Genomic DNA, 27,186 nt, shown 5'->3' on the forward strand with positions numbered 1-27,186 from the left:
GGAGGACGTCCCCTTGAACGGGAGAGTTAAAAAGCCGGTCGACGGCAGGTAAGTGATTCTGCATTTTCACCGTTTTTTAGGAATGGATAGAGGACGCAGAAAGGCTGTGAAGAAGCTGCAGGATGTCGGCGGTAAAGGTGCCGGGGACCCGCAGCAGCAGCCGACGGCACAGGCAGTTTGCGTTGAGCCAGCTGTGCCAGATTCAAACCCCGCGCCGGGAAAAACTAATTCTAGACCGGGCGGGAAGGCGAAACGCAAAACGAACCGCTGGGAAAGTGAGCCCGAAAAATCGCCGGTAAATACTTACTTGTATAGCAGTGATGATGACCAGCTGCAGGGCATAGAGCAGCCGGCAGCGATCGCATCTGCAGAGCTCGGAAAACAGTACGAGTGGCTGCAGCATGTGGGGCCGTCATCTATCTGTTTGGAGGAGTACCGGGACGGCGAAAAACGGCGTTTGCAGCGGCCGGGAGCAACCAGAGCCGGTAGGCATGGCGACGAGTTGCGATTTAAACCGCGTGCGACTAGTGCCCGAGGGCACGAAAGTCGGCAGGAGCGGTGGGCTAAAAAGAAACACCCGCGAGCGACTAGTGCGGGAGAGCACGAAAGTCGGCTGGAGCGGTTGTGGGAGGAACATCTCCATAGTGTCAGGCTCCAGAAAATGGATAAAAGCCGCACACATACAGGTGTAAGTCCCTCAGAGCATGGCCAGAAAAGGCTGCTGGACATATCATCCTCATCTGAAGAGGGTGTTCAAGGGCTGCCTGACTCGGACTCTGAACAAGAGTCAGAGCCACGTTCCCATATGGAGGATGAGGGAACACAGTTGCTGGACATGGTGCACACATATTTCCAGCAAGAAGAAACTGGAAAAGACCTAGAGGCCAGGATGGCGGCCAGCATTGATTATATGACGACCCATCACCTCAAAACTGATACCTTAGCTGAGGTATGGGCAAGACATTTACCTCCGCGAAATTGTGCGGCTCTGAATGTACCCAAGGTGAACCGAAGCATTTGGAGACACGTGGGGCAGGATATTCGGAGTCTGGATATAAAAATACAGAATGCTAGTAAAGGACTCTCGGCGGGTATAACAGCTTTGGCCCGTAGGCTGGAAAATGTGGATATGTCCAATGACATGAAAGACGCTTTAGCACTGTTTTGCAATGTTCAATTTGAACTGAACAACATCAGGAAAGGGGCTATTCAGCCAACGTTAGACCCAAAATTTGCAATCCTGTGCAAACAGAAAGCCATAAAACCTCAAAATTTGTTGTTTGGGGGTGACCTATCAAAACAGGTCAAAGATTTGGAGGAAGAGGCCAAAACGTTGGGCCTAATAAAAGCGACCAAAGGATATGTCGGAAAACGGTATCATCCTTATGGGACGACTAAAAAAGCAAGTACTAGTATGTATAGTACGAAAAATTGGAGAGAGGCCAGAGGAAACCAACAACAGCGTCCTTTTTTAGGGGTTGGCCCGGGACGCCCACAATGGAAAATGCGGAAGCCTCCACTTCAACATTTACCCCACTTTCAACCTCAAGGCCCTCCGCAACCTCGGTTAAGACCAAGAAAGTAACACCACCGATAACCATGGAGGTAGGTGGGTCTGTGCCTCAAAAATTAATAAGGAGCACAGAACTTGGAGGGAGGTTGCAATTTCATTTGGAAGCATGGTGTAAGTTAACTGTGGATAGGTATATCCTTAGCAGTATTAAGGGATATCTTATAGAGTTTATACACATACAAGAACCTCCAGTACAACATACACCGGACAGAACTTATATGCTTACCAAATTAGACAGAGCTAAAGCAAAAATTGAAATACAAAGGTTGTTCACGAAAGGAGTAATTGAAAAAACCAAACATGAACAACAGGAATTTGTCTCAAATATATTCATTAGACATAAGAAAGATGGGGGTTGCCGGATAATTATTGATTTATCAACACTTAATAAGTTTGTACAATATGCTCATTTTAAAATGGATACTTTTAGTACTGCTACAGAGCTAGTGTCGGCAGGCTACTTTATGGCAAGTATTGATCTGCAAGATGCTTACTATACGGTACCCATCAGAGAAGAACACAGACGGTTTTTGAAATTTAATTGGATGGGTCAGCTTTGGCAATACAAGGCGCTACCAAACGGGCTAACGTCAGCCCCTAGATTATTCACAAAAATTCTTAAACCAGCTTTGGCATTTCTTAGACAACAAAACTATAGAGTGATGGCATATTTGGATGATATCTTGATTGTGGGGAAAACTTATGAATTGGCTAGTAGAGCAGTGGTTGCCACAAGAAAATTGATGGAACAGCTGGGATTCATTATCCATCCAATTAAGTCAAGATTAACACCTGCAACTAATATTGATTACTTGGGGTTCACTATTAACACACTTGATATGTTAGTGACTTTACCTATAGGGAAAGCCACTGAGTTCCAAAAGGATTGCACAGAGCTTATTAATACCGTTAAACCATCCATTAGACGGGTAGCCAGGATTATTGGGAAAATTATAGCCACGTTTCCTGCCATTCAATTTGGACGATTGCATTACCAAAATTTACAGAGAGAAAAAATTAGAGCACTAAAAATTAATAGAGGCCATTTTGATAGGCCTATGGAGCTAACAATTAGAGCTATAAAAGAACTACAATGGTGGGAACAAAATGTTATATATAGCTCCAACCCAATAGTTATTCCAAACCCATCTGTGGTATTACAAACAGATGCCAGTGCACTGGGTTGGGGAGCAACGGATACCATCTCGAGCTCTGGAGGGAGATGGAATATACAGGAAACTAACCTACTTACCACAAAGGGTATAAATTACTTAGAAATGTTGAGTGCTTTTTATGGTTTAAAATCTTATTGCTCGGGAATGATTAACCAGCATGTTAGATTGCAGATAGACAATACCACGGTGGTGGCATATATAAATCATATGGGTGGAAATATATCAATATCCTGTGATGAATTGGCAAACCATATTTGGGAATGGTGTATCCAAAGGAATATTTGGTTATCGGCTACGTATCTACCAGGGATACTTAATTCAGTGGCAGACGCCAGGTCACGAAAATTTAATGAAAATACGGAATGGATGTTAGACAGAAAGATATTTGCTGATATCACAGCAAAGTACGGAAGGCCGGATATTGATCTTTTTGCATCCAGGTTAAATCATCAGTTACCTAGGTATATATCATGGGAACCAGATCCTGAGGCAGAAGCTACAGATGCATTCTCTTTGCACTGGGGGAAATGGTTCATTTATGCATTTCCTCCTTTCTGCCTCATCAATCGGGTACTACGGAAAATTCAGCTAGACTCGGCATCTGGGATTCTCATAGTACCTGATTGGCCTACCCAACCATGGTTCTCGGTGCTGCAGGATTTGGTGCTTACACCATATATTACTTTAAAACATAGTCCTCAGTTGCTGGTGCATCCGGTGACTGGGGACAGCCATCCTTGCCATAATTATCTAAATTTATTGGTTTGTAGACTCTGAAGGAACCATTTCGGCATATGGGTTTATCTGATAGAACTGTGGACATGATCACAGCAGCACAGAGACTTTCCACTCAAAAACAATATTTATGTCATGTCAAGAAATGGACTAAATACTGCCTGGACAACAATCTAGACCACAGAAAGGTGGATATTCCAGCTGTCCTAGAATTCCTCACAAGCCTGCACTTTGAAGGACTCAGTTACAGCACGGTCAATAGTGCTAGGAGTGCCTTGTCCAGTTATTTATGGGAAGGCACAGAAAGACAGGGTGTGGGCTCACATCCTCTAGTAATAAAACTGCTACGAGGCATCTTTAACACTAACCCACCAAGGGCTAGATATAGCCAAATCTGGGATGTGAGCGTAGTCCTAAAAATGTTACGGAATTGGTCACCGGCTACGGCATTACCGCTAAACTATCTAACTATGAAAATGGTTATGCTTATGGCGCTGGTCACAGCGCAAAGGGTCCAGTCATTACAGAAGTTAAGATTGGATAACTTGACGGAGGCGACAGGAAGGCTGATTTTCGTGATCCAGGGCCTTATTAAGCAAAATAGACCAGGATCAGCGGGTCAGGTGATAGAGTTCATAGCCTATCCACAGGATGAACGTCTCTGTGTAGTAAAACACATCATGTTATATATGGACAGAACGAAGGCTATCAGAGGCAATGAAAAGGCTCTTTTAATTAGCCATAAGAAGCCATACCATAAAGTCTCGACTCAGACCATTTCACGGTGGCTGAGATATTGCTTAGTTCAGGCAGGAGTGGACACTAATGTATTCAAATCTCACTCCACCAGGGCTGCATCTACATCAGCAGCTAATCGCCTGGAGGTACCGATGGACAATATCCTCAGAACTGCAGGATGGTCATCAGAGAAAACGTTTCGCACATATTACAACAAACCAGTTAGAAAAGAAGAAACGTTTTCGGGCAAAATTTTGAGTTCTATTTAATTTACACCTGAAGCTTATAAGGTTTATAAATTGATTTAATAAATATTATTTACAATTTTTGCTTAAAAATGTTGGTATCATTGTGTTTTTTTTTTTTTTTAAATACCAGTAACAATTTCTCCCAAACTACCAAGGCAGTTGTGAAGATTGGACTCGTTCCACGGCATGAGGTCACAGAGCTTTGAAGTCTTCACGAAGTCACTCACGTGACTCCGAAGTAAAATAGTAAGATTAAACGAGAACTTACCAGTTTGAAGTTTGATCTTTATTTTATGAGGAGGAACGTTGAGGGAATACGTGCCCTCCGCTCCCACCCTTATATGGTCATATCTTAAACTGGTATCTCTTTAATAATCTTACTATCTTAGGTCATTATTTTCTATCTGTGACCTCACACCGCTGCTTTGAAGAATGACACGCATGCGCCGTAGGCGGGGTTCTTCACGTATTCCCTCAACGTTCCTCCTCATAAAATAAAGATCAAACTTCAAACTGGTAAGTTCTCGTTTAATCTTACTATTTTATCTGTTTGCTTTGTTGTTACCTTCTCTCTGCTAACAATGATCTATTCTACATTTTTTTTGAACTCCATTCCCTTTGCCCCATTTTTACAGGTTCACATTTCCTTATCTATCTATCTCCCTCCCCCCTGACATCAGTCTGAAGAAGGGTCTTGACCCGAAACGTCCCATTCCTTCTCTCCAGCGATGCTGCCTGTCTCGCTGAGTGACTCCTGCATTTTGCATCTATATACTTAGATGCATTATATTTTTAATTAATTCCTTTCCTCAATCTCATTTCTGAAGATACAAGGTCACTGATAAATTCAGTTTCCGGACTCCTGCATTTTGCATCTATATACTTAGATGCATTATATTTTTAATTAATTCCTTTCCTCAATCTCATTTCTGAAGATACAAGGTCACTGATAAATTCAGTTTCAGGAATAGTGGGCATTCTCAAGTATCTCAATCAAGTGTATTATTTTTCAGAAAATCACAGAGAATTTTGGGGAGCTGATCAAGCATGGAAGTAGATAAAAGAAAAGTCGCCACTAGGCCCATTTTTGTCCAACCATTCAATCCACATATGTATGAGAGTGGTCAGGAACAGAAACTGGTTCCATTTTCTTGGTAGTCTAAAGTTCACCCATTATTGCACATCTGCAACAAGCAAGGTTTTTATTTTGTGACTCAACTATGTATTGAAAATCTAATTTTCTCGCTATTCCAAGGGCAGAAAATTGCTTTCAAACTAATGTTTGATGGCTGCTGTAAGAATTGTCAACTCCGCTGTAGTTTGAGAGTCTGCCCTATCCAAAAACAATAGCTTAGCAAGCAGAATTTGAATTTCATCATGGAATACAGTAGACTGCCAAAGTTTTAGACACAATTCAGGCAATTTCATTTATTTCCCCCCACCCCACCAAAGAGTCTGAATTAAGTATGGATAAACTTAATAAAATCTGTCATCTGCCACTGGAGAGTCTCAAAATAATAATAATAATACATTTTATTTATGGCCGCCTTTCAAGAGTCTCAAGGACACCTTACAAAATTTAGCAAATAGAGTAAAAACATGTAAGCGGAATGAAATAAATAGTAAAGACATCACCAGTACACAAATTAAAGACAGAATTCAATCCAAAGACAAAAATCAAAAACACAATATGAAGAGAGAGCAGCGGCAGCTAAAGCGCGCCAGCGTACACTCTCCCTTCCGGCAGCCATCTTGGACACAGAATAAAATAATCATTTACACACAAAAAAACATCCCCCCACAATGGTTACCACTGTGGGGGAAGGCACAATGTCCAATCCCCAAAAGTTCATACTGTGCCTCGTGTATAATATTTTAAGATTATTACAAGGTAATTCATGTGTTAAAAAAATTGAAAACATGATTTCTCTAGATCTATTTAATAAAAATCCATCAGAGAGCAATACTCACACAGTGACAGGGAAAACATTAGTTGCTGCAGTGACGGTCATACAAGTGGTGTAAACCATCTGCTCACAGTGACTGTGGAGAATACATTCATCTGCATTCCAGGAAGTTGGTAAGGTAAATGTAATATTCATTTCTTCATGTGCTTCTCGTCCTACAAGATAACCACAATACAACACATTATTTTATGAATACTCAAAAGCCTGCCACTGAGCAGCTAATTTTGAAGTAAAGAACATGATCTTGATTAAAATTAATTTATATATGTTGAAATGTATTTAATGCTTGTAATGTTTATTAAAAAGATTGGTACCTCTATTTTGCACGACATTGACCAACATATACTAGGGAAGGGGTAAATATATTATTTGTATACTTTATGGGTGCAACATGTAACAAAATGTACCAGAAGAATGAAACTGATGTGTATTAAATCACATGATTGAAATAAAATCAGTAATTAATTGTTCAGGAATACAAGTCACTTGATACACTTTCAAAACATGCTTAGGCTCCAGACCACAAAGTAGAAATATTTTCAGGGTATTTTATTCAATTTGTTTCCCTCAATTTCATTTGAATTGAATTGAGTTGAATAAATGTTATTCGCCAAATGTGTATACATACAAGGAATTTGCCTTGGTGCTTTGCTCGCAAGTAACAAATATGCAGTAGACAATTAAAAATAAAACATTATTGTTTTATGCAAGACATATACAAGATGCAAGACAACATGCAAGACAAATTGTGGAGAAAAGCTAAATTATTGCTAGCAATTTGGGGGTTTCTACCTAAAACTACACAAACTGCAACCAATTGTGCCGACTGGCCAACATTCACTGGCATAGTGGAGTGGACAACAAAAGAGGAGTTGAAGGCAATATACATCAGCCACGATCAGGGAGGCACGGTGGCACACCGGAAAAGTTGCTGCCTTACAGCGCCAGAGATCCTGGTTTGATCCCAACTACGGGTGCGATCTGTACAGAGTTTGAACGTTCTCCCCCTGATTGCATGGGTTTTCCCTGGGAGCTCTAGTTTCCTCCCTCACTCCAAAGACGTACAGGTTTGCAGGCTAATTGGCTTGGTAACATTGTAAATGGTCCCTAGTGTGTGTAGGGCAGTGTTGGCGTGCGAGGATCGCTGGTGCGGACTGGGTGGGCCAAGGGCCTGTTTCCGCTCTGTATCTCTAAACTAAACCTTTGCCTCCACCCCATCACAGGCAATCTCTTGCAACATACAAGATCCTAAGGAGAACACAAGAGACTGCAGATCTTGAGCAAAGTACAAAACATTGGAAGAACTCAGCCTCTCGGGTAGAGTCAGTGGAGGGAAATAGACAAGACAATGTTTCGGGGCGGAACCCTTTTTCGGAAGTTGGGACCCAAAACATTTCTGCCCAAGATCCTAAAGGAGCTTGCCAGAGTCGATGGTGAAATGGTTCTCTAGTGGGAGGGTCACAAATAAGGGGACATAGGTACAATATATGGGGCTGATCATATCAAACTGAGGAGCATGGAAACTTCACCGAGGTTAGTGAATCCCTGGAATTCTCCGTCCAAAAGTGGGGGAGTCAAGATCATCAGATATGCATTAGGTGGAGATAGGTAATTATTTGAAATATCATGGAACTAAGGGTAATGGTAATCTGCACAGTTGAGTAGACAACAAAAGAGGAGTTGGTCAATATACATCAGCCACAATCTCGTGAATATCTGCTACCCGATCTCAAAAATATTTTGAAACAAACTAGTCTCAATTCTTAAAATCAATTCAGAAAACATTCATATCTACAACACCACTAGCGGCATCTTTCGTTCACTTTTAGAAGGCAAAACAAAGTCTTATTTATTCAGAAAATTAAAAAGTATCTCGATTGCGTTTTCTGATAAGAGATCTAAACCGCTGAAAATGTCATGCAAAATCGTAAGTCACTCACTTTGGTCTTACAGGTGGGATCTCTGAAACAAAACTCAATTTTATAATCTTAAGATAATTTAGTTTATATATGAAATGGTAATAAATGATACGCTATAGGACATTAAGTCATGGGGCAGCACAATGGTGCGGCAGCAGAGTTGCTGCCTTACAGCGCCAGAGATCCGGGTTTGATCCTGTCTACAACGGGTGTTTGTGTGTTCTCCCTGTGACCGTGTGTGTTTTTTCTGGTTGCTCTGGTTCCTCTCACAGTCCAAAGACATATAGGTTTGTATGTTAATTGGCTTCGGTAAAATTGTAAATTGTCCCTGGTGTGTAAGATAGTGCTAGTTTACAGGGTGATCACTGGTTGACGAAGACTCGGTTGGCTATCTAAAGTATTTTTGTTTGTGGAAATTCAATTCCATGAGAATCATGCAAATCAACAATTACAGTATAATTAAAAGTTAAAAAAAACATCTGTTTGCTAAGCATAAAGGAGGCAGAATTTTAAAATGTCATTATAAATTAAGTCAACATTAACACGTCTGCAAGTAATATTAGGCAATAGATATGAAATGATATAAAAGGCAATCACAAGATTAAACAATGGATCATTAACACAGACAAAGATCCTGCTGATTTTAGTGCTTTTACCTGACAATCCGATTTGATGTCCAAAGATCGTTGTGCTAAGATGTGTAATATTGCGTGAGTAGCCACCAAAGGGTTTTAAAGGATCCAGTGTGAGCGTTATTGTAACAGAAATGTTTATTGGTCCAGGATCTTCCCGAAGTTGTGGGGATTGAGTGGAGCTTCGCATTTGCCCACTTGTTACAGTGCTCTCCGGGGTGGTGGTTTCATTAATGAGGTGCTTTAATGTTTCATTCTCAGATATACACAAGTCCAGATCATTAAACTTCAACAAAAATGTGTTCCAGTCCTAACAGGAAACAAAACCATGCTTAAGTGTTTGATGTTTCATCTTTAAACATAAACCTTAATAACAATCATTATCCTGGCATAAATCAAACTAATTATGACCTATTTTTATTGGCCACCTGCCACCGTGAAGTGACTCATTGCCACTGGAGCTTCCTCATATCCAACTTCCCAGCACAAAGGGGGCTGGGGCTCAGAGCCAGTTGCAGATTAAGCAGACAGAAGGTAGACACAAAAACCTGGTGTAGTTGGGCTCAGGCAGCATCTCTGAAGAAAATAAATAGGTGACGTTTTAAGTCAAGATCCTTTCTAAACAGACAGATTTCTTGAAGTAAGGGAGAGAGATGCACTTCCTTTGAATGTTCCAACTAATGATCCAAGGGTGCCGTTAAAAAAATAGAACATCACAGATCTGCAGTTAACCTGCTGTAAAGTGTTCTAGGAGGCATCACATAAGCATTATCAGTCAAAATTGGGCAGTGCTATGGAGATATTATGGCAGATGATTGCAAATTTGGGCCCCATATCTGAGGAAGGATGTACTGACTCTGGAGAGGGTCCAGAGGAGGTTCACAAGAATGATTCCAGGAATGAGTGGGTTAGTATACGATGAGCATTTGATAGCATTGGGCCTCTACTCGCTGGAGTTTAGAAGGTTAAGGTGGGACCTCATTAAAGCTTACAGAATAATGAAAGGCATTGATAGAGTGGATCCAGTGGTGGGAGAGTCTAAGGCCCGAGGTCATAGCCTCAGAATTAAAGGGTGTCCTTTTAGAAAGAAGGCAAGGAGGAACTTCTTTAGTCAGAGGGTAGTTAATCTATGGAACTCATTGCCACAGAGGGCTATGGAGGCCAAGTCAGTAGATATTTTTAAGGCAGAGATAGATAAATTCTTGATTAGAACTGGTGTTGAGGGTTATGGGGAGAAGGCAGGAAAAAAGGATTAGGAGGCAGAGATCAGCCATGATTGAATGGCAGAGTAGACTCGATGGGCCTAATGGCCTAATGTTACTCCTATAACTTGTGAACTTGTGAATTACCACAATTATGAATCCATCAGTATTGATGATGATAATGAAACTAGAACTTTAGGACAACTTTAGGTGGGGAATACAATGATAGAGAGGTGGAGAGACCTTGATAAAAGAATTTGAAAACAAGGACAATTTTGTTTTAAAAAGGTAATGCTTCATCGGTTATCAAAAACAGGATTGTGCATGAATTAGACCAGCAGCTAATCTTTCCAGTTGGTAGCACAAAGGACAGCAGTGACGTGTGCCTGGATGTCACTGGGATGGTCAACATAAGCTAGAAGTGATGCAGTTCAACAAAGGGGACTATGAAGGCATGAGAGGGGAGCTGGCCAAGGTAGACTGGAAAGGGATCCTAGCAGGAATGACGGTGGAACAGCAATGGCAGGAATTTCTAGGCATAATCCGGAAGACGCAGGATCATTTCATTCCGAAAAGGAAGAAAGATTCTAAGGGGAGTAGGAGGCAATCGTGGCTGACAAGAGAAGTTAGGGATAGAATAAAACTAAAAGAAAAGATGTATAACACAGCAAAGAGTAGCCGGAAGCCAGAGGATTTGGAGACTTTCATAGGACAACAGAAGGAAACAAAACGGGCAATACGGGCTGAAAAGATGTACGAGGGGAAGCTGGCCAGGAATATAAAGAAGGACAGTAAAAGCTACTTTAGATATGTTAAGGGAAAAAGAGCAGCAAAGTCAAATGTGGTTCCCTTGAAGGCAGACACGGGTGAAATTATTATGGGGAACAAGGAAATGGCAGAAGAGTTGAACAAGTACTTCGGATCTGTCTTCACTAAGGAAGACACAAACAATCTCCCAGATGTACTGGTGGACAGAGGATCTAAAGGGGTAGAGGAACTGAAAGAAATTTTCATTAGGCGAGAAATAGTATTGGGTAGGCTAATGGGACTGAAGGATGATAAATCCCCGGGGCCTGATGGTCTGCATCCCAGGGACCTCAGGGAGGTGGCTCTAGAAATAGTGGACGCATTGGTGATCATTTTCCAATGTTCAATAGATTCAGGATCAGTTCCTGTGGATTGGAGGATAGCTAATGTTATCCCACTTTTCAAGAAAGGAACAAGAGAGAAAACGGGGAATTACAGACCAGTTAACCTGACTTCGGTGGTGGGAAAGATGCTGGAGTCAATTATTAAAGAGGTAAAAATGGGGCATTTGGATAGCAGTAAAAGGATTGGTCCAAGTCAACATGGATTTATGAAAGGGAAATCATGCTTGACTAATCTTCTGGAATTTTTTAGGGATGTGACAAGTAAAATGGTTGAAGGGGAGCCAGTGGATGTAGTGTATCTAGACTTTCAGAAAGCCTTTGATAAGGTCCTGCACGGGAGACTGGTGACTAAAATTAGAGCACATGGTATTGGGGATAGGGTGTTGACATGGATGGAAAATTGGTTGGCAGACAGGAAACAAAGAGTAGGAGTGAACGTGTCCTTTTCAGAATGGCAGGCAGTAGCGAGTGGAGTGCCACAAGGTTCGGTGTTGGGGCCGCAACTGTTTACCCTATATATTAATGATTTGGAAGAGGGAATTAGGAGCAACACTAGCAAGTTTGTGGATGACACAAATCTGGGTGGCAGTGTGAACTGTGAAGAGGATGTTAGGAGGTTGCAGGGTGACCTGGGCAGGTTGTGTGAGTGGGCAGGTGCGTGGCAGATGCAGTATAATATAGATATATGTGAGGTTATCCACTTTGGCAGCAAAAACAAGGGGGGAGATTATTTTCTCAATGGGGTTAGATTAGGTAAGGGGGAGGTGCAGCGAGACCTGCGTGTCCTTGTACACCAGTCACTGAAAGTTGGCGTGCAGGTACAGCAGGCAGTGAAGAAAGCTAATGGAATGTTGGCCTTCGTAACAAGAGGATTTCAGTATAGGAGTAAAGAGGTTCTTCTGCAGTTGTATAGGGCTCTGGTAATACCACATCTGGAGTATTGTGTACAGTTTTGGTCTCTTAATTTGAGGAAGGACATCCTTGTGATTGAGGCAGTGCAGCGTAGGTTCACAAGATTGTATTCACTGGAGTTTAGAAGGATGAGGGGGATTCTTATAGAAACATATAAAATTATAAAAGGACTGGACAAGCTAGATGCAGGAAAAATGTTCCCAATGTTGGGCGAGTCCAGAACCAGGGGCCACAATCTTAGAATAAAGGGGAGGCCATTTAAGACTGAGGTGAGAAAAAAACTTTTTCACCCAGAGAGTTGTGAATTTGTGGAATTTCCTGCCACAGAAGGCAGTGGAGGCCAAATCACTGGATGGATATAAGAGAGCGTTAGATAGAGCTCTAGGGGCTAGTGGAATCAAGGGATATGGGGAGAAGGCAGGCACGGGTTATTGATTGGGGACGATCAGCCATGATCACAATGAATGGCGGTGCTGGCTCGAAGGGCCGAAGGGCCGAATAGCCTCCTCCTGCACCTATTTTCTATGTTCTAGAATTATTCCAGAAACAAATGTGAGCAAGATGGCCAGTTTCAATGAAGCAAACCAAACTGGCCAGGCTTGTAATTCCTCATCATCACATTGTGGACTTTAAGGAACTTAAAGGAACTTGAATTGGGTTCAAAGATGTGATGAAGTTCTATGAATGAAAACTATGATTCAAAGTTCTAACACAGAAGTCAAACACCCTTCCTCAAGTAGGCCTCCAACCTATCAACAGCCTCAGCTGCAGCCAGAGCCTTCCTGGCATTCCGGAAGCATCACTTATTTATGATTGCAGATCAGACAATTGATTAGAGCAACGTTTCTCTACAGACACATGCTTACCATTCCTAAATAAAACAAACTTAGAACAAAAACATTTAAAAACAAATTAAAGCAACCGTTAAAAAAAAGACAAGCCCACTTCCAATTATAAATTAATTTGGATTTTACTACTACGGGGAAATAATCTCCACAATTTAAACAGAATCTAAAACTTTCAATAGAAAGCGTTGGCAAGCCAGGAGTCAAGTCGAATCAGTGCTTGCTTAATATGGGGATTTGTTCTTTTATGTGCTTTTGTTCTTTTGTGCATTTGTTCTTAATATAATTTTTTTTTTTTTTATGTTCCCGATGTTGGGGGAGTCCAGAAATGTTCCCGATGTTGGGGGAATCCAGAACCAGGGGCCACAGTTTAAGAATAAGGGGCAAGCCATTTGGAACGGAGACGAGGAAACACTTTTTCTCACAGAGAGTTGTGAGTCTGTGGAATTCTCTGCCTCAGAGGGCGGTGGAGGCCGGTTCTCTGGATACTTTCAAGAGAGAGCTAGATAGGGCTCTTAAAGATAGCGGAGTCAGGGGATATGGGGAGAAGGCAGGAACGGGGTACTGATTGGGGATGATCAGCCATGATCACATTGAATGGCTCGAAGGGCCGAATGGCCTACTCCTGCACCTATTGTCTATTGTCTAGTGACCAGAGAATTACCTGTTATCCAATAGATAATATATTTTGTTGTGAAATAGTTGAAGTTCGTGGAAAATAAGAAACCAACCAGGAAGTACTGGAATAAAAATAATCTCAACAGAAATATGGAGGCTAATTCTTGAGAAAAATATCTCTGATAAAATCATTATCAAATGTTCACGTACTTGAAAAGGAACATGAAAGGAGGTAGAATTGACCAGTGACAATTTAACAACCACCTACTACGAATAATATCAGAAGTACAAGAAAAAACACAAGATAAAATTTTAGACTAGTACAAATGTAACAGAATACTATTCTGGACCTAAAGACAAAAATATTTATTGACATAGCTGCTTCATCATTAAAGGAATCCTCTGGCCTTTTGCCTTTTGGTGGAAGCCTTATCACAACATAGTGACTTCCCTGCTCCAAAAAGCCAAAGAACAATTTTAGGCTACACTCCTAACCAATGTATTTGTCCCTTCAAATGTACAATTAAAGTTGAAGCGACATTCTCAAATGGCAAGCTTTTTCAGTGAAAACTAATAAGATTAAATGCTCCAGATTCCTTGAATAATCAGGCTGTGGCTAAACAGTATTTTTTTCTTCAGCCATTAGTCACCAAGAGAGGCCATCCTCTCTTCCGCAATTCTACTTTAAAATATATGCATTAATATCGGAATCTTCCACATCTCTAAAGTGCCAAATAAAAATAAGTTTTAAAGTTTGGTTCATTTTGTAAGGAACATGACAGCCAGTGTGTGCCCCAGCAAGTTCCCCAATTATTTTTGGCTGAAGTATAAATATTGCTCAAAGCACCAGTCCTCTGCCGTTAACAAAAGCATGAAGTAAATCTTTTGGAAGATAACTATGAACCCTATTGTGAATGAAACTATGGAAACTAACTTTCCCAAGAAGTTCGACCTTGTCTACTAGTTACTATCAATTTTTGATTATTGGGACGTGAAAGATTCCATATTAATGCACTTTTTTTTTCTCCTCCCAAATGTTCTTCTCCCATTTATGACTATTGTACTTGTTATCTCAACATCACAGTTATCCAGGGCCATATACAAATTCATGGCTTTTAACGCCAGTGCTTATCACAACCCAGACTAGCCTTCAGTTTGAGTTGTCGCTGACAAAATAGATGAAAATAATATGTCTGAATAGTGCATTCGTGGTGTAAAAAGTGAGGTCTGGTAACCAAGTATTTACTATGAACATAACAATGGTTTACATTTTAAAATCTTCATTATAATTAGTGACATAGATTTTGTTTGTTATCTAAAATTACAAGTGCGTGTTCACATGGTCATGTGATAGGGGCTGAATTAGGCCATTCGGCCCATCACGTCTACTCCACCATTAAATCATGGCTGATGTACCTCTCCCTTCTAACCCCATTCTCCTGCCTTCTCCCCATAACCCCTGACACCCGTACTAATCAAGAATCTATCTATCTGCATTAAAAAATATCCATTGACTTAGCCTCTACAGCATTCTGTGGAAAAGACCCTCTGACTAAAGATATTCCTCATCATCCCCTTCCTAATTCGGAGGCCATGACCTCTAGTCCTAGACTCTCCCACTAGTGGAAACACCCTCTCCACGTCCACTCTATCCAAGCCTTTCACTATTCAGTACGCTTCAATGAGGTCACCCCTCATTCTTCTAAACTTCTAAGTCTTAGCATGAAAACAGGGACAGATTGCTTACACATACAAAAGCAAGTTTGAGAGCCTAACCTTGCTTTACTCCAGCTTCCAGCCCGTATAAATTGACCTTGGAGTAAAGTTACACTCTAATCTAGTCTATGAATTGTTGGTAGCAATCTTGTAAAAATTAAACATGGCAGGAGCTTTTTTTATTAAATTCACTTCCAACCAATAAATGAGAGAATAGAAGAGAAACGATACCTCGGTCATTTCTGGAGACTTGATCTGTTTTATTTTAAAGAAGTATCCCAATGTCAGGAAAGCTATGGCCATGGCACTGACACTAATCATAAACACCACCAGGGGAGGACGGCTGCTGATGTACACCTTCAGATTCTCCAGTGGATGGACTGTCAGCATGGTTCCAGTTAAGTAAACCTACAAAAGAGAAGGTTTGTTAAACTCACAAGAAGAATTGATGTTATCCACTGCCTTAAGTAGAAGGGAACGTGAGATATACTTAAATTCATGATTTAGTACGTCGGTTTTAAAAGCTGGTCAGGTTTATTTAGGGAGAGACAATGAGATCATGCTGAATGAAAATTGAAGCTGAGTATAGGTTTGGAAAATAAGCAGCAGATAAACTTTTAGGTACTTGGAAGAACAGCGGAAATATTTTTGGAATGCATGCTGCGTTCAGTGACAATGTTGATAAATATTCAATTTTGATACACAAAATAATTTAGAACGAAGTTAAAATCCAAATATCCAATGTACAGCTCTTTTAAAGTGTGGAAGAGCTGACCAGAAATAAAGCTGTCATCCAAATAATTTTTATTTCAATTAATAGTCTAAAATTAAAATGCACATTCCCACAAGCAAGCAATCCTACAGATAGTAGTTCATGAAATACATCTTTTAAAAATGCAAATTGACAAATCATTTCTTACTGCATGGCTATTTTCTTGAGACAATCACTTCACAAAAATGTACAAAAATGTAATTTACCTTTCTGAATGCAATGACTTTAAACTGCTTCAAGCAAGTTAATTACCTTTTATTCCAGTTTTACTTCTTGTTGTTTGCACACCAAGGAAAAATTCTTAATTTCCAGATGGAATCAAAAATAGCTCAGTAGATCAATACTGAGCCGAGGAGGAAAAAAAACAGGCAGCTTTAATCCACCCAAAGGAATCAACCACAAAACTTTAGGGAGATATTTCTGTGCAACATTATTTTCCTTAATTGACTCTTGCCACAGAATTACGTATATCCTTTACCTGGTATTCTGAACTGAATACAAAAGGAACTCAAAAACAGGATATGCGGATACAATGCAACATGATAGGTGCTTGCAGAAGGTAATTATTGAAATGTAAATATGCTGTGCAGATGGTGTACAAGCCCTATACATATTTGCTTTGTGTTATTTTCTTGGGCAGAATACACAAGTATTACCAAATAAGTTGAATTACAGGATACAAATTTACACTTAATGAATTTATGTGAATAAAATAAACACAGAGTATACAGAAAACAGAAGTGGTTGCGCAAGTTCAATCGCAGACTGCTGGTTCACAGACCACTTAAGGAGGTTCACTTTGGTAAATGACAAGGCAATCTCTTCCATTGAGCGCTGTACTCTATCAAACAATGTTCTAGTTAATTAAAACAACAACCATTTCTCTACAGCTTACAAAACAAATCAGAATTCCCTTGTCTATAGAGCATGCACCCAGAGGAGCATTACTGTTGAGAAAAACTTCCTACAGCATCACGTCTCTATTTATAAAATGGGAATCAAACTCGTACAGCACAGAAATAGGCCCTTCAGCCCAACTTGCCCATGCCCGACTACGGTGCCCCATCTACAGTAGTCCCGCCTTCTCGTGTTTGGCCCATATCCCTCTAAACCTTTGCTATCCGTGTATCTGTCCAAATGCTGTTATAGTTCTTGCCTTAACTACCTCCTCTGGCAGCTCATTCCATATAGCCACTACCCTGTGTGTGAAAAAGATTCCTATTAAATGTTTCCCCTCTCACCTTAAACCTATATCCCCTGGTTCTTGATTCCCTACTCTGGGTAACAGACTCTGTGCATTCACTCTATCTGCTCTCCTCCTGATCTTACACACCTCTAAAAGTTCACCCCCATCCTTCTGTGCTCAAAGAGGTATAGTCCCAGCCTGCCCTATAGATCAGGCCCTCATGTCCTGGCAACATCCTTGTAAATATTATCTGCACTCTTTCCAGCTTAACAACATCCTTCCTAGAACAGTGTGACAAAAAATTGAACATAATACTCCAAATGCTGTCTCACCAACGTCTTGCACAACTGCAACATAACATCTCGGCTTCTGTACGCAATACCCTGCCAGATGAAGGCCAATGTACAAAAGCTTTCTTGACCACCCTACCTGTAGAGCCACTTTCAAGAAACTACGTACCCACACTCATTGATCCCTCTGCTCCACAACACTCCCGAGGGCCCTGCCATTCACCGTGTAGGTCTGCCCTAGTTAAATTTCCAAAAATGCAACGCCTCTCACGTATCTGCATTAGCCATTCTTTAGCCCACTTGCCCAACTGATCAAGATCCTGCTGTAATCTTTGTTAACCATCTTTGCTATCTATGACACCACACACTTCATTGTCATCTGCAAATTTACTAATTATACCTTCGACATTCTCATCTAAATCGTTGTTAAAACCACAAACAACAATGGGCCCAGCACTGATTCAAGGCACACGACTAGTGACAGGCCTCCAGTATGAAAAATAACCATCCATCATTACCCTCTCCTTCCTTACATGATGCCAATTCGCTATCCAGTCAGCTAGCTCTCCCTAGATCCCATGCGATCTAACCTTCCAGAGAAGCCTACCATACATAACCTTATCAACAGCCTTTATGAAGTTCAAATAGACAATGTCTATAACTTTTTTGTTACTTCTTCAAAAAACTCAGATTCATAAGACATGGTCTCCAACGTACCCATGGTCTCCATGCTGTCTATCCCTAATCAGCCTCTCTATCCAAATGCATGCCTCACCTCTCAGAATACTCTTCAGTAACTTGCTTACAGTTCCCAGGCTTTTCCTTGCAGCCCATCATAAACAGAGGCACAACATTAGCCACCCTCCAGTCTTCCGGTACTTCACCAGTGTCCTATGTTGATTAATATATCTCAGCCAGGGTGTCTGCAATTTCTTCTTTGGCTTCCCACAGTGTTGTCAGATATATCTGATCAGGATGGATTCAATTGGGAAAATTAGGAAATTGCAATATGGACAGTTTTCTTGGAACGTAACCGCTCTTTAATGCAGGAAGACACTGGAATTGCCAAACATACTCCTGCTCAGAATCCCATGTAGGTTCACAGCAATACACCTAGTCAACATCGTAGGCAGGAAAAGAAACTTGCCAAAATGAGCTTAGTGCATTTCAGTTCAGTACTGACTTGGCCCAGTCCCATTTGAGCCTTTAGAACTACGTGAACATCTAGTTTCCCTACCTGTTGAGAAGGGAGTTCCTCAGATTGATTCTGACACGGTTGAATTGACGCAAGGCTGGAGATTAAGTAGATCAGGTTTGTACTAGAGTTTGTACATAAGAAAAGTGACCTCATTGAAATGTACAATATTCTTCAGGGGCTTGAGAATAGATATGGAGCTCCTATTAATCAAATGTATGGAGTCATACCATTCAGGATAGAGATGAGGAGAAATGTCTCCACATAGAGGGTCACCAATCTTCAGAATTTACTACTTAATAGGATTATGAAGGCTCAATAACGATGTACCAGGCAGAGATTGACAGATTTGTACAAACAAAATGAATCAAGGGATATGGAATTATTACAAGAGAATATGTAAAAAAAAATTTAAATCACTCGTGATCTTATTGAAAAATGCAATAGACACAAGGGTATGAATGTACTACTGTTTAAGAAGGAACTGGAGATGCTGGAAAATCGAAGGTAGGCAAAAATGCTGGAGGAACTCAGCAGGAGAGGCAGCATCTATGGAGCGAAGGAAATAGGCGACGTTTCGGGTCTAGACCTTTCTTCAGACTATGGTTGTTCTAATGTACTACTGTTGTTCTTTTTCTCATATTCTAAGAAAGACCTGAACTCATGGGATCGCTCTCTCTCAGCCGGTTCCTAAATTTACAGGGCCTCCAGGCCCTAACTGTTTACATATTTCATTATTATAACTCCTTCCACACTCCCACATTCCATAAGAAAACAACTGTAACGCATTCATCTTTGGCCGATTAACTTTGTTCCAATGACATCCAATGTAAACTTAACACCGAGCATTTTATTCGAGAGCTGTAGACATCAGTTTACAAAAAAGAGCAAAATGTTGGAGTAATTCAGCAGGTCAGGCAGCATCTCTGGAGAAGAAGGGTCTCGACCCGAAACGTCACCCATTCCTTCTCTCCAGAGATGCTGCCTGTCCCGCTAAGTTACTCCAGCATTTTGAGTCTGTCTTCAGTTTAAACCAGCATCTGCAGTTCTTTCCTACACACATGATAAACATCGGTAGGTCTGGAAGAACTCTCATACAATTATAGCCTCATCCACATCCACAATTGTAATCATTCCACTAATGAAAACTTTGTTTTCAGTTCTTTGGCCAAAAATTCCTCCCAAACAGTTATTTCTCAACTCTTACCACTTTGATAGAAACATATTAAAATCAATGAATCATTATAAAACTAATAAGAAACTGAAGTTATGGAAATATTTCATGGCTTGTTACTCAGCAGCATTAAAAATAAATGATAATGCTTTTAACAACTCTGAAAGGAAATGAACAGTGAATAGTTGTTTATAATGATTCATGAATTGGTATCATGGGAGAACGTGTCAATTTATTAGTGAAAGACCAATGTGGAACATTCCAAGGCATTATCCTCATCATAATCCTCCGTCAATGTTTCCACCTCCAACGGGATCCCATCACTACTCACATCTTCCCATCTCCACCCCTTTCCACAGAGACCAGTCCCTCGAGACACAACTCCCTGGTTCACTCATCCCTTCTCACCCAAACCACCCCCTCCCCAGGTACCTTCCCCTGCAGCCACAGGAGATGCAACACCTGTCCTTATACCTCCACTCTCAATTCCATCCAGGGTCACCTGGCAGTCCTTTCAGGTGAGGCAGAGGTTCACTTGCACCTCCTCCAACATCATCTACTGTAACCGTTGTTGTCAGTGTGTGTGCTCCTATATATTCGCGAGATCAGCGCAGACTGGGCAATCATTTCACTGAACACTTACCGTCAGTCCGGGATTGGCCTGTGCGATCTCCCGATTGACATATTTTAAGTCCCCTTCCCATACTGACCTATCTGTATCACCTCTTCCCCAGCCAACAATGGGCTGTTCTGGGCTCCACATTCCTTGATCATCTGTTACCGGCTCTGATTTGTTCTGCCTTTTCCTACCTTCAGTTCCCTCCCTTCTACTTCCAGTCTGAAGAAGGGTTCCGACCCGAAACGTCACCCATCCGTTTCTCCAGAGATGCTGCCTGACCTGCTGCGTTACTCTGAGTGTTGTAGGTCTGGAATCAAATTATAGGGAGTAGTAAAAGGAGCTTTCTTTCTCTAAAGGGCATAAGTGAACATTTTGGTTTTTAACAACCAGAGTTTACAAAAGTTCCCATTACTGACACTAAGACTGAATTCTAGACTAATACCTGTTCCTATATTGAACTAGTTTTACATTCAGGTATTGAGATAGAATTTGAACTCACGTAGAAACAAGGAACTATAGATACTGGTTTACAAAAGAGAATAAAAGTACTGGAGTAACTCAGCGGGTCAGGCAGCATCTCTGGAGAACATGTATAGGTGATGTTTCGAGTCAGAACCCTTCTTCAGACTGATGCATCTGGATTAGTTAATCAGGAGAGAACATTATGTGATTGAATCACTGAATAACTGATTCTATGGATAACTTTAAACAAGCTTGCAATAGGTCGTTGACAATGAAGCGATGGTGAGAAAGAAAAAGACAAATATGTCAAACTAAGTCTAACTACTCTTTCAAACAAAACAGCACCGATATAAAGTGTGTAGGAAGGAAATGCAGAGGCTGGTTTACACCAATTATAGACACAAAATGTTGGAGCAACTCAGCGGGTCAGGCAGCATCTCTGGAGAAAAGGAATGGGTGATGTTTGAGTCAGTACCCTTCTTCAGTCTGAAGAAGGGTGTCAGCCCGAAACGTCACCCATTCCACCTCTCCAGAGATGCTGCCTGTCCTGCTGAGTTACATTTTGTGTCTACCGCCAGTATAAAAACTTAAATGGTCTATTCTTTTAGGTCACCTGCACGATTGAGGCATCAGCCACATAACTAAGAATAGAATCAATAATAACATTTCCAAGTCACAGAGCATGGATGGTATCGATTACATAACATTGTTATAACAGACAGTTCAAAATTCTGCGATGCAATCTCCTTACGTCACAGTAGATATTTAAACAATTCATTAAGTTAATTCTGACACACAAAATGATCACCTTATAATTTAAGGTGAGGGGGAAAGATTTAATATGAACCTGAGGGGTCACTTTTTTTATACAAAGGGTGGCAGGCATTTGGAACGAGCTGCTGGAGGAGGTAGTAGCAGGTACTATCGCAACTTTTAAGAAACATTTAGACAGGTACATTGATAGGATAGGTTTAGAGGGAAATGGGGCAAACGCAGGCAGGTGGCACTAGTGTAGATGGGACAAGTTGGTTGGTGTGGGCAAGGGCCTGTTTCCACGCCGTATGACTCTATAATGTTACATTACCCTGCAGCAAGTTAAAATCTAAAGCACTGCAAATCTCTTTGGAGATGTTTATGTTGGATGTGTATTGGGAACAGCAGGAAAGCCCTCGTTCCCTGAGCTCCAGGTACAAAACAAGGAACAAACAGCGAGGAGTAAACAGGGCGGAGCGAGACACATATGTGGAGATGATTTCAGTGGGGCAGGGGCAGGTAGAAACAATGGGTTTGTAAAATATGTGGAGATGATTTCAGGATAATATGTGGAGGAAAGACAAATATGTGTACGAAGGAACTGTAGATGCTGGTTTACACATAAGGCACATAATGCTGGAGTAACTCAGTGGGTCAGGCAGCATCTCTGGAGAGGAGTGGGTGACATTTCGGGTCGAGGCCCAAACACAAATATGTCAATATGTCCCGCTGACGGCATTTTGTGTCTATGTTGTGGGTCCCACCCCTACCTGAAGGGTTTAACAGGTCGCGGCCTACTCCGAACTTGGCAGCAGCGCAGCCTGCGCCTTTCCTGGGGCCCGGGCCCGTCGCTTGGCAGCGGGTTGCGGGGGGGGGGGGGGGAGGGACTCACCATCCTCAGGCCGTGGCCGAGCCTCCTGAGCCGGCGGTGCTGTCGAGGCGGCGAGGGGAGGGAAGCGGCGGCGCTGGGCTGGGCTGCGCTGCGGGCCGCCTCTCGGCATCTCTCAGGCCGCCACCATCATCATCATCATCACCACCGGGGGGGCGGCCGGCGGCTCGGCATGGCGGGGTCAAGGGGCGGGGGGCCGCCTACAGTCGACGGGGAAGGTGGAGGAGGAGGAGGGTGATGAAGCCGCTCAGTGTCCGCCCGTCCCGCTTCCACCCGTGACTAGGCCGACGCTGCCTGCGTTGATCACACGCACAACGCACAACATCAAAACCTCCCCAAAGTACACTCACTGGGTGAGAACACAATTATTATACATTGCAAGTGTTTCATTGCCATTTGCCCCACACAGCACAATGATATTCTTACATGCAACAGCACAACAGAATATGTAAACTCTGTAAACAATTTAATATATATATTATAAATACAATATATTTAATCTGTAAACAATATACAAGATTCAAGAGAGTTACATAGATACATAGAAAATAGGTGCAGGAGTAGGCCATTCGGCCCTTCGAGCCTGCACCGCCATTCAATATGATCATGGCTGATCATCCAACTCAGTATCCCGTACCTGCCTTCTCTCCATACCCTCTGATCCCTTTAGCCACAAGGGCCACTTCTAACTCCCTCTTAAATATAGCCAATGAACTGGCCTCAAGTACCCTCTGTGGCAGAGAGTTCCAGAGATTCACCACTCTCTGTGTGAAAAAGTTTCTTCTCATCTCGGTCCTAAAGGATTTCCCCCTTATCCTTAAGCTGTGACCCCTTGTCCTGGACTTCCCCAACATCGGGAACAATCTTCCTGCATCTAGCCCTGTCCAACCCCATAAGAATTTTGTACGTTTCTATAAGATCCCCTCTCAATCTCCTAAATTCTAGCGAGTATAAGCCAAGTCTATCCAGTCTTTCTTCATATGAAAGTCCTGACATCCCAGGAATCAGTCTGGTGAACCTTCTCTGCACTCCCTCTATGGCTATAATGTCCTTCCTCAGATTTGGAGACCAAAACTGTACGCAATACTCCAGGTGTGGTCTCACCAAGACCCTGTACAACTGCAGTAGAACCTCCCTGCTCCTATACTCAAATCCTTTTGCTATGAAAGCTAACATACCATTCGCTTTCTTCACTGCCTGCTGCACCTGCATGCCTACTTTCAATGACTGGTGTACCATGACACCCAGGTCTCGCTGCATCTCCCCTTTTCCTAATCGGCCACCATTTAGATAATAGTCTGCTTTCCTGTTTTTGCCACCAAAGTGGATAACCTCACATTTATCCACATTATACTGCATCTGCCAAACATTTGCCCACTCACCCAGCCTATCCAAGTCACCTTGCAGTCTCCTAGCATCCTCCTCACAGCTAACACTGCCCCCCAGCTTAGTGTCATCCGCAAACTTGGAGATGTTGCCTTCAATTCCCTCATCCAGATCATTAATATAAATTGTAAATAGCTGGGGTCCCAGCACTGAGCCTTGCGGTACCCCACTAGTTTATTGTCATGTGTCCCAGATAGGACAATGAAATTCTTGCTTTGCTTCAGCACAACAGAATATTGTTGATTCTTTGGAGACAAGTTTGCAGAGACTAAAGGTGGCATATAACGATGCCGTGAGAACACTGCTAAGGAAACCTAGATGGTGTAGTGCCAGTAATATGTTTGTGGCTGCAGGAGTCAATACTTTAGAAGCAATCCTAAGAAATCACATGTATAAATTCATTTGCAGGATAAATGACTCTAAAAATGTAATTATTGTGGCCTTGTCAAACATAAGGGTTAGCACTACACACTACGAATCCCAGCTGTGGAGACACTGGTATCGTTGTCTCGTTGTAGGACATTGATCATTCTTTTAATCTGGATTTTTAACTTATGTATTGTGCTTTTAAATATATATAATTTATGATGCTTTTATAAGTGATATACTAAGATTTTATATGTACTTTATGATATTTATTTAATATGCAATGCATTTTTTAATGTAATGTTGCCCCTTGTCTGGACCTCGAGTACGTAATAAAGTTTATTATTATTATTATTAATATTGTAGGCATAAATAAATACAGAACAGATCAGTGTGTCCATATACCATTGAATATATATATATATATATACACACACATAAATAAGCATATAAAGTGCAATAGGCTATTAAAGTTCAGATTTTTGTTTGAGTTGAGTTTAATAGTCTGATGGCTGTGGGGAAGATGCTGTTCCTGAACCTGGATGTTGCAGATTTCAGGCTCCTGTACCTTCTACCTGAAGGCAGCGGAGAGATGAATGTGTGGCTAGGATGGTGTGGGTCCTTGATGATGCTGCCAGCCTTTTTGAGGCAGCGACTGCGGTAGATCCCCTCGATGGTAGGGAGGTATATATATACACACACACACACACATATACATACATCACCAGAGATACTGCCTATCCCACTGAGTTACTCCAGCATTTTGTGTCTACATACACATCCATACTCATAAAAAGTCAAAACCAATGCCCCAAGTCTATGTAGTTCAGAGCTCAGACACAACATGCTAGAGAAACTCAACGGGACTGGCAGCATTTCTGGATAGAAGGAATTGATGACGTTTAAGGTCAAGACCTTCTTCAGACACTTCTTTGGCATGTAGTGTTTAATAGCCCAATGGCTATAGTGTATAAACTGTTTCTGAACCTGCACGTTACAGTTTTCAGGATTCTATATATTCTTCCCGATGGCAAGAGTGAAATGAGTGTGTGGCCAGGGTAGTGTGGGTCTCTGATGATGCTGGCTGCCTTTTTGAGGCAGTGACTCCAGTAAATCCCTTCGATGTTGGGCTGGGCAGCGTTCACAACTTTTTGCAGTCTTCTTCACTCCTGCGCGTTCAAGTTGCTGAACCAGGCTGTGATGCAACCAGTCAATATTCTGTCCACTCTACACCTGCAGAAGTTCATCTCTGACATACTGAATTGTGGAAAGATTATTCAAACAGAATCTCCGCAGTCTTCTGATGAAATGAGACGTTGATGGACTTTCTTTATAATTGCATCTGTGTACTTGGTCCAGGAAAGATCATCAAAAATATGCACTCCCAGGAATTTGAAGCTTTTGATTCCCCACCATCGCCAAGCCGATATAGACAGGTTTGTGGGTCCTCATCCTTCCTCGTCCAAAGTCCACACTCAGTTCCTTGGTCTTACTGACATTGAGTGCCTGGTTGTTGTGCTGGCACCATTTGCTCAGTCGATCGATCTCACTTCTATACTCTGACTCATCATTATCTGTAATTCGTCCAACAACGGTGGTGTCGTCAGCGAACGTGAAGATGGAGTTTGCACTGTGTCCGGCTACACGGCCATGAGTATAGAGTGAGTAGAGCAGGGGGCTGAGCACACAGCCTTGAGGTGCTCCCGTACTGATGGTTATTGTGGAAAAAGAATCTGAGGGGGTAACTTTATCACGCAAAGGGTGGTCGGTGTATGGAACAAGCTGCCAGTGGAGGTAGTTAAGGCATGGACTATCACAATGTTTAAGAAACATGTAGACAGGTACATAGATATGACAGGTTTAGAGGGATAAGGGCCAAACGCAGGTAGGTGGAACTAGTGTAGGTGGGACATTTTGGCCGATGTGGACAAGTTGGACCTAAGGGCCTGTTCTCAGGCCGTAAGACTCTATGACTCCAAATGTTGCTGCCAATTCGAACAGATTGTGACCTGTCTATGAAACCCATCTCTAATTGAAGCTTGATATATTAATATCTTATATTAATATATATATTAATTAATTAATATATATATATATTAATATATTAATAGCCTTGTCGGCTTTGGAAGCCGCGGTCTCCAACTAGAAAGCGGCCGTTCCAGGTGGCCCAGCCGCTGAGAGGACTCTCCCGACGCCGGGTCAACACCACCCGGTGAGAATGGCCTGGAACATCGGGCCTCCGTAGAGGCAATTGCGGTGGCCTCAATAGGCCTGACTTTGGGGTGAACTTGGGGTGGGGACTGGACATTGTGCCTTCCCCCACAGTGGTATCCACTGTGGGAATATGATTTTTTTTTTGGTCTGTAATGTAATCCTGTTAGTCTTTGTCCAAGATGGCTGCCATGAAGGGAGAGTGGACGCTGGCGCGCTTTGGCTGCCGCTGCTCTCTCTTCACATTGTGTTTTTGATTTTCTGTTTTTGGACTGAATTCTGTTTTTAGTTTGTGTCTCTGTGATGTCTCTATTATTTATTTTACTCTGATTATATGTTTATATTCCTGTTAATCTATGTAAGGTATCCTTGAGATGTCTGAAAGGCGCCCAACAAATACAATGTATTATTATTATTATTATCATATTTAATGCTGCTGCAAAATTTTAATA

General features: G+C 41.8%; 1 protein-coding gene across 3 annotated transcripts in view; it reads right to left on the reverse strand.

The window, feature by feature from the left end:
- The window catches only part of tmem248 (transmembrane protein 248), a 31,256-nt gene extending 8,179 nt beyond the window's left edge, over positions 1-23,077 (reverse strand). The window contains exons 1-4 of one of the 3 annotated variants that reach the window (XM_033046186.1): positions 22,775-23,077; positions 15,663-15,839; positions 9,012-9,297; positions 6,441-6,591 (exon numbers count right to left, since the gene is read on the reverse strand). In XM_033046186.1, the coding sequence (XP_032902077.1) occupies positions 6,441-6,591; positions 9,012-9,297; positions 15,663-15,839; positions 22,775-22,777 (617 nt within the window). In that variant the 5' untranslated portion in view covers positions 22,778-23,077. Of the gene's footprint in view, positions 1-6,440; positions 6,592-9,011; positions 9,298-15,662; positions 15,840-20,858; positions 20,970-22,774 lie in introns of those variants that run through there. The other 2 variants (XM_033046188.1, XM_033046187.1) reach the window with 2 other exon arrangements.
- Positions 23,078-27,186: the final 4,109 nt, after the last annotated feature.

This window comes from Amblyraja radiata, chromosome 28 (assembly GCF_010909765.2).
Source record: "Amblyraja radiata isolate CabotCenter1 chromosome 28, sAmbRad1.1.pri, whole genome shotgun sequence".
Taxonomy (NCBI): domain Eukaryota; kingdom Metazoa; phylum Chordata; class Chondrichthyes; order Rajiformes; family Rajidae; genus Amblyraja; species Amblyraja radiata.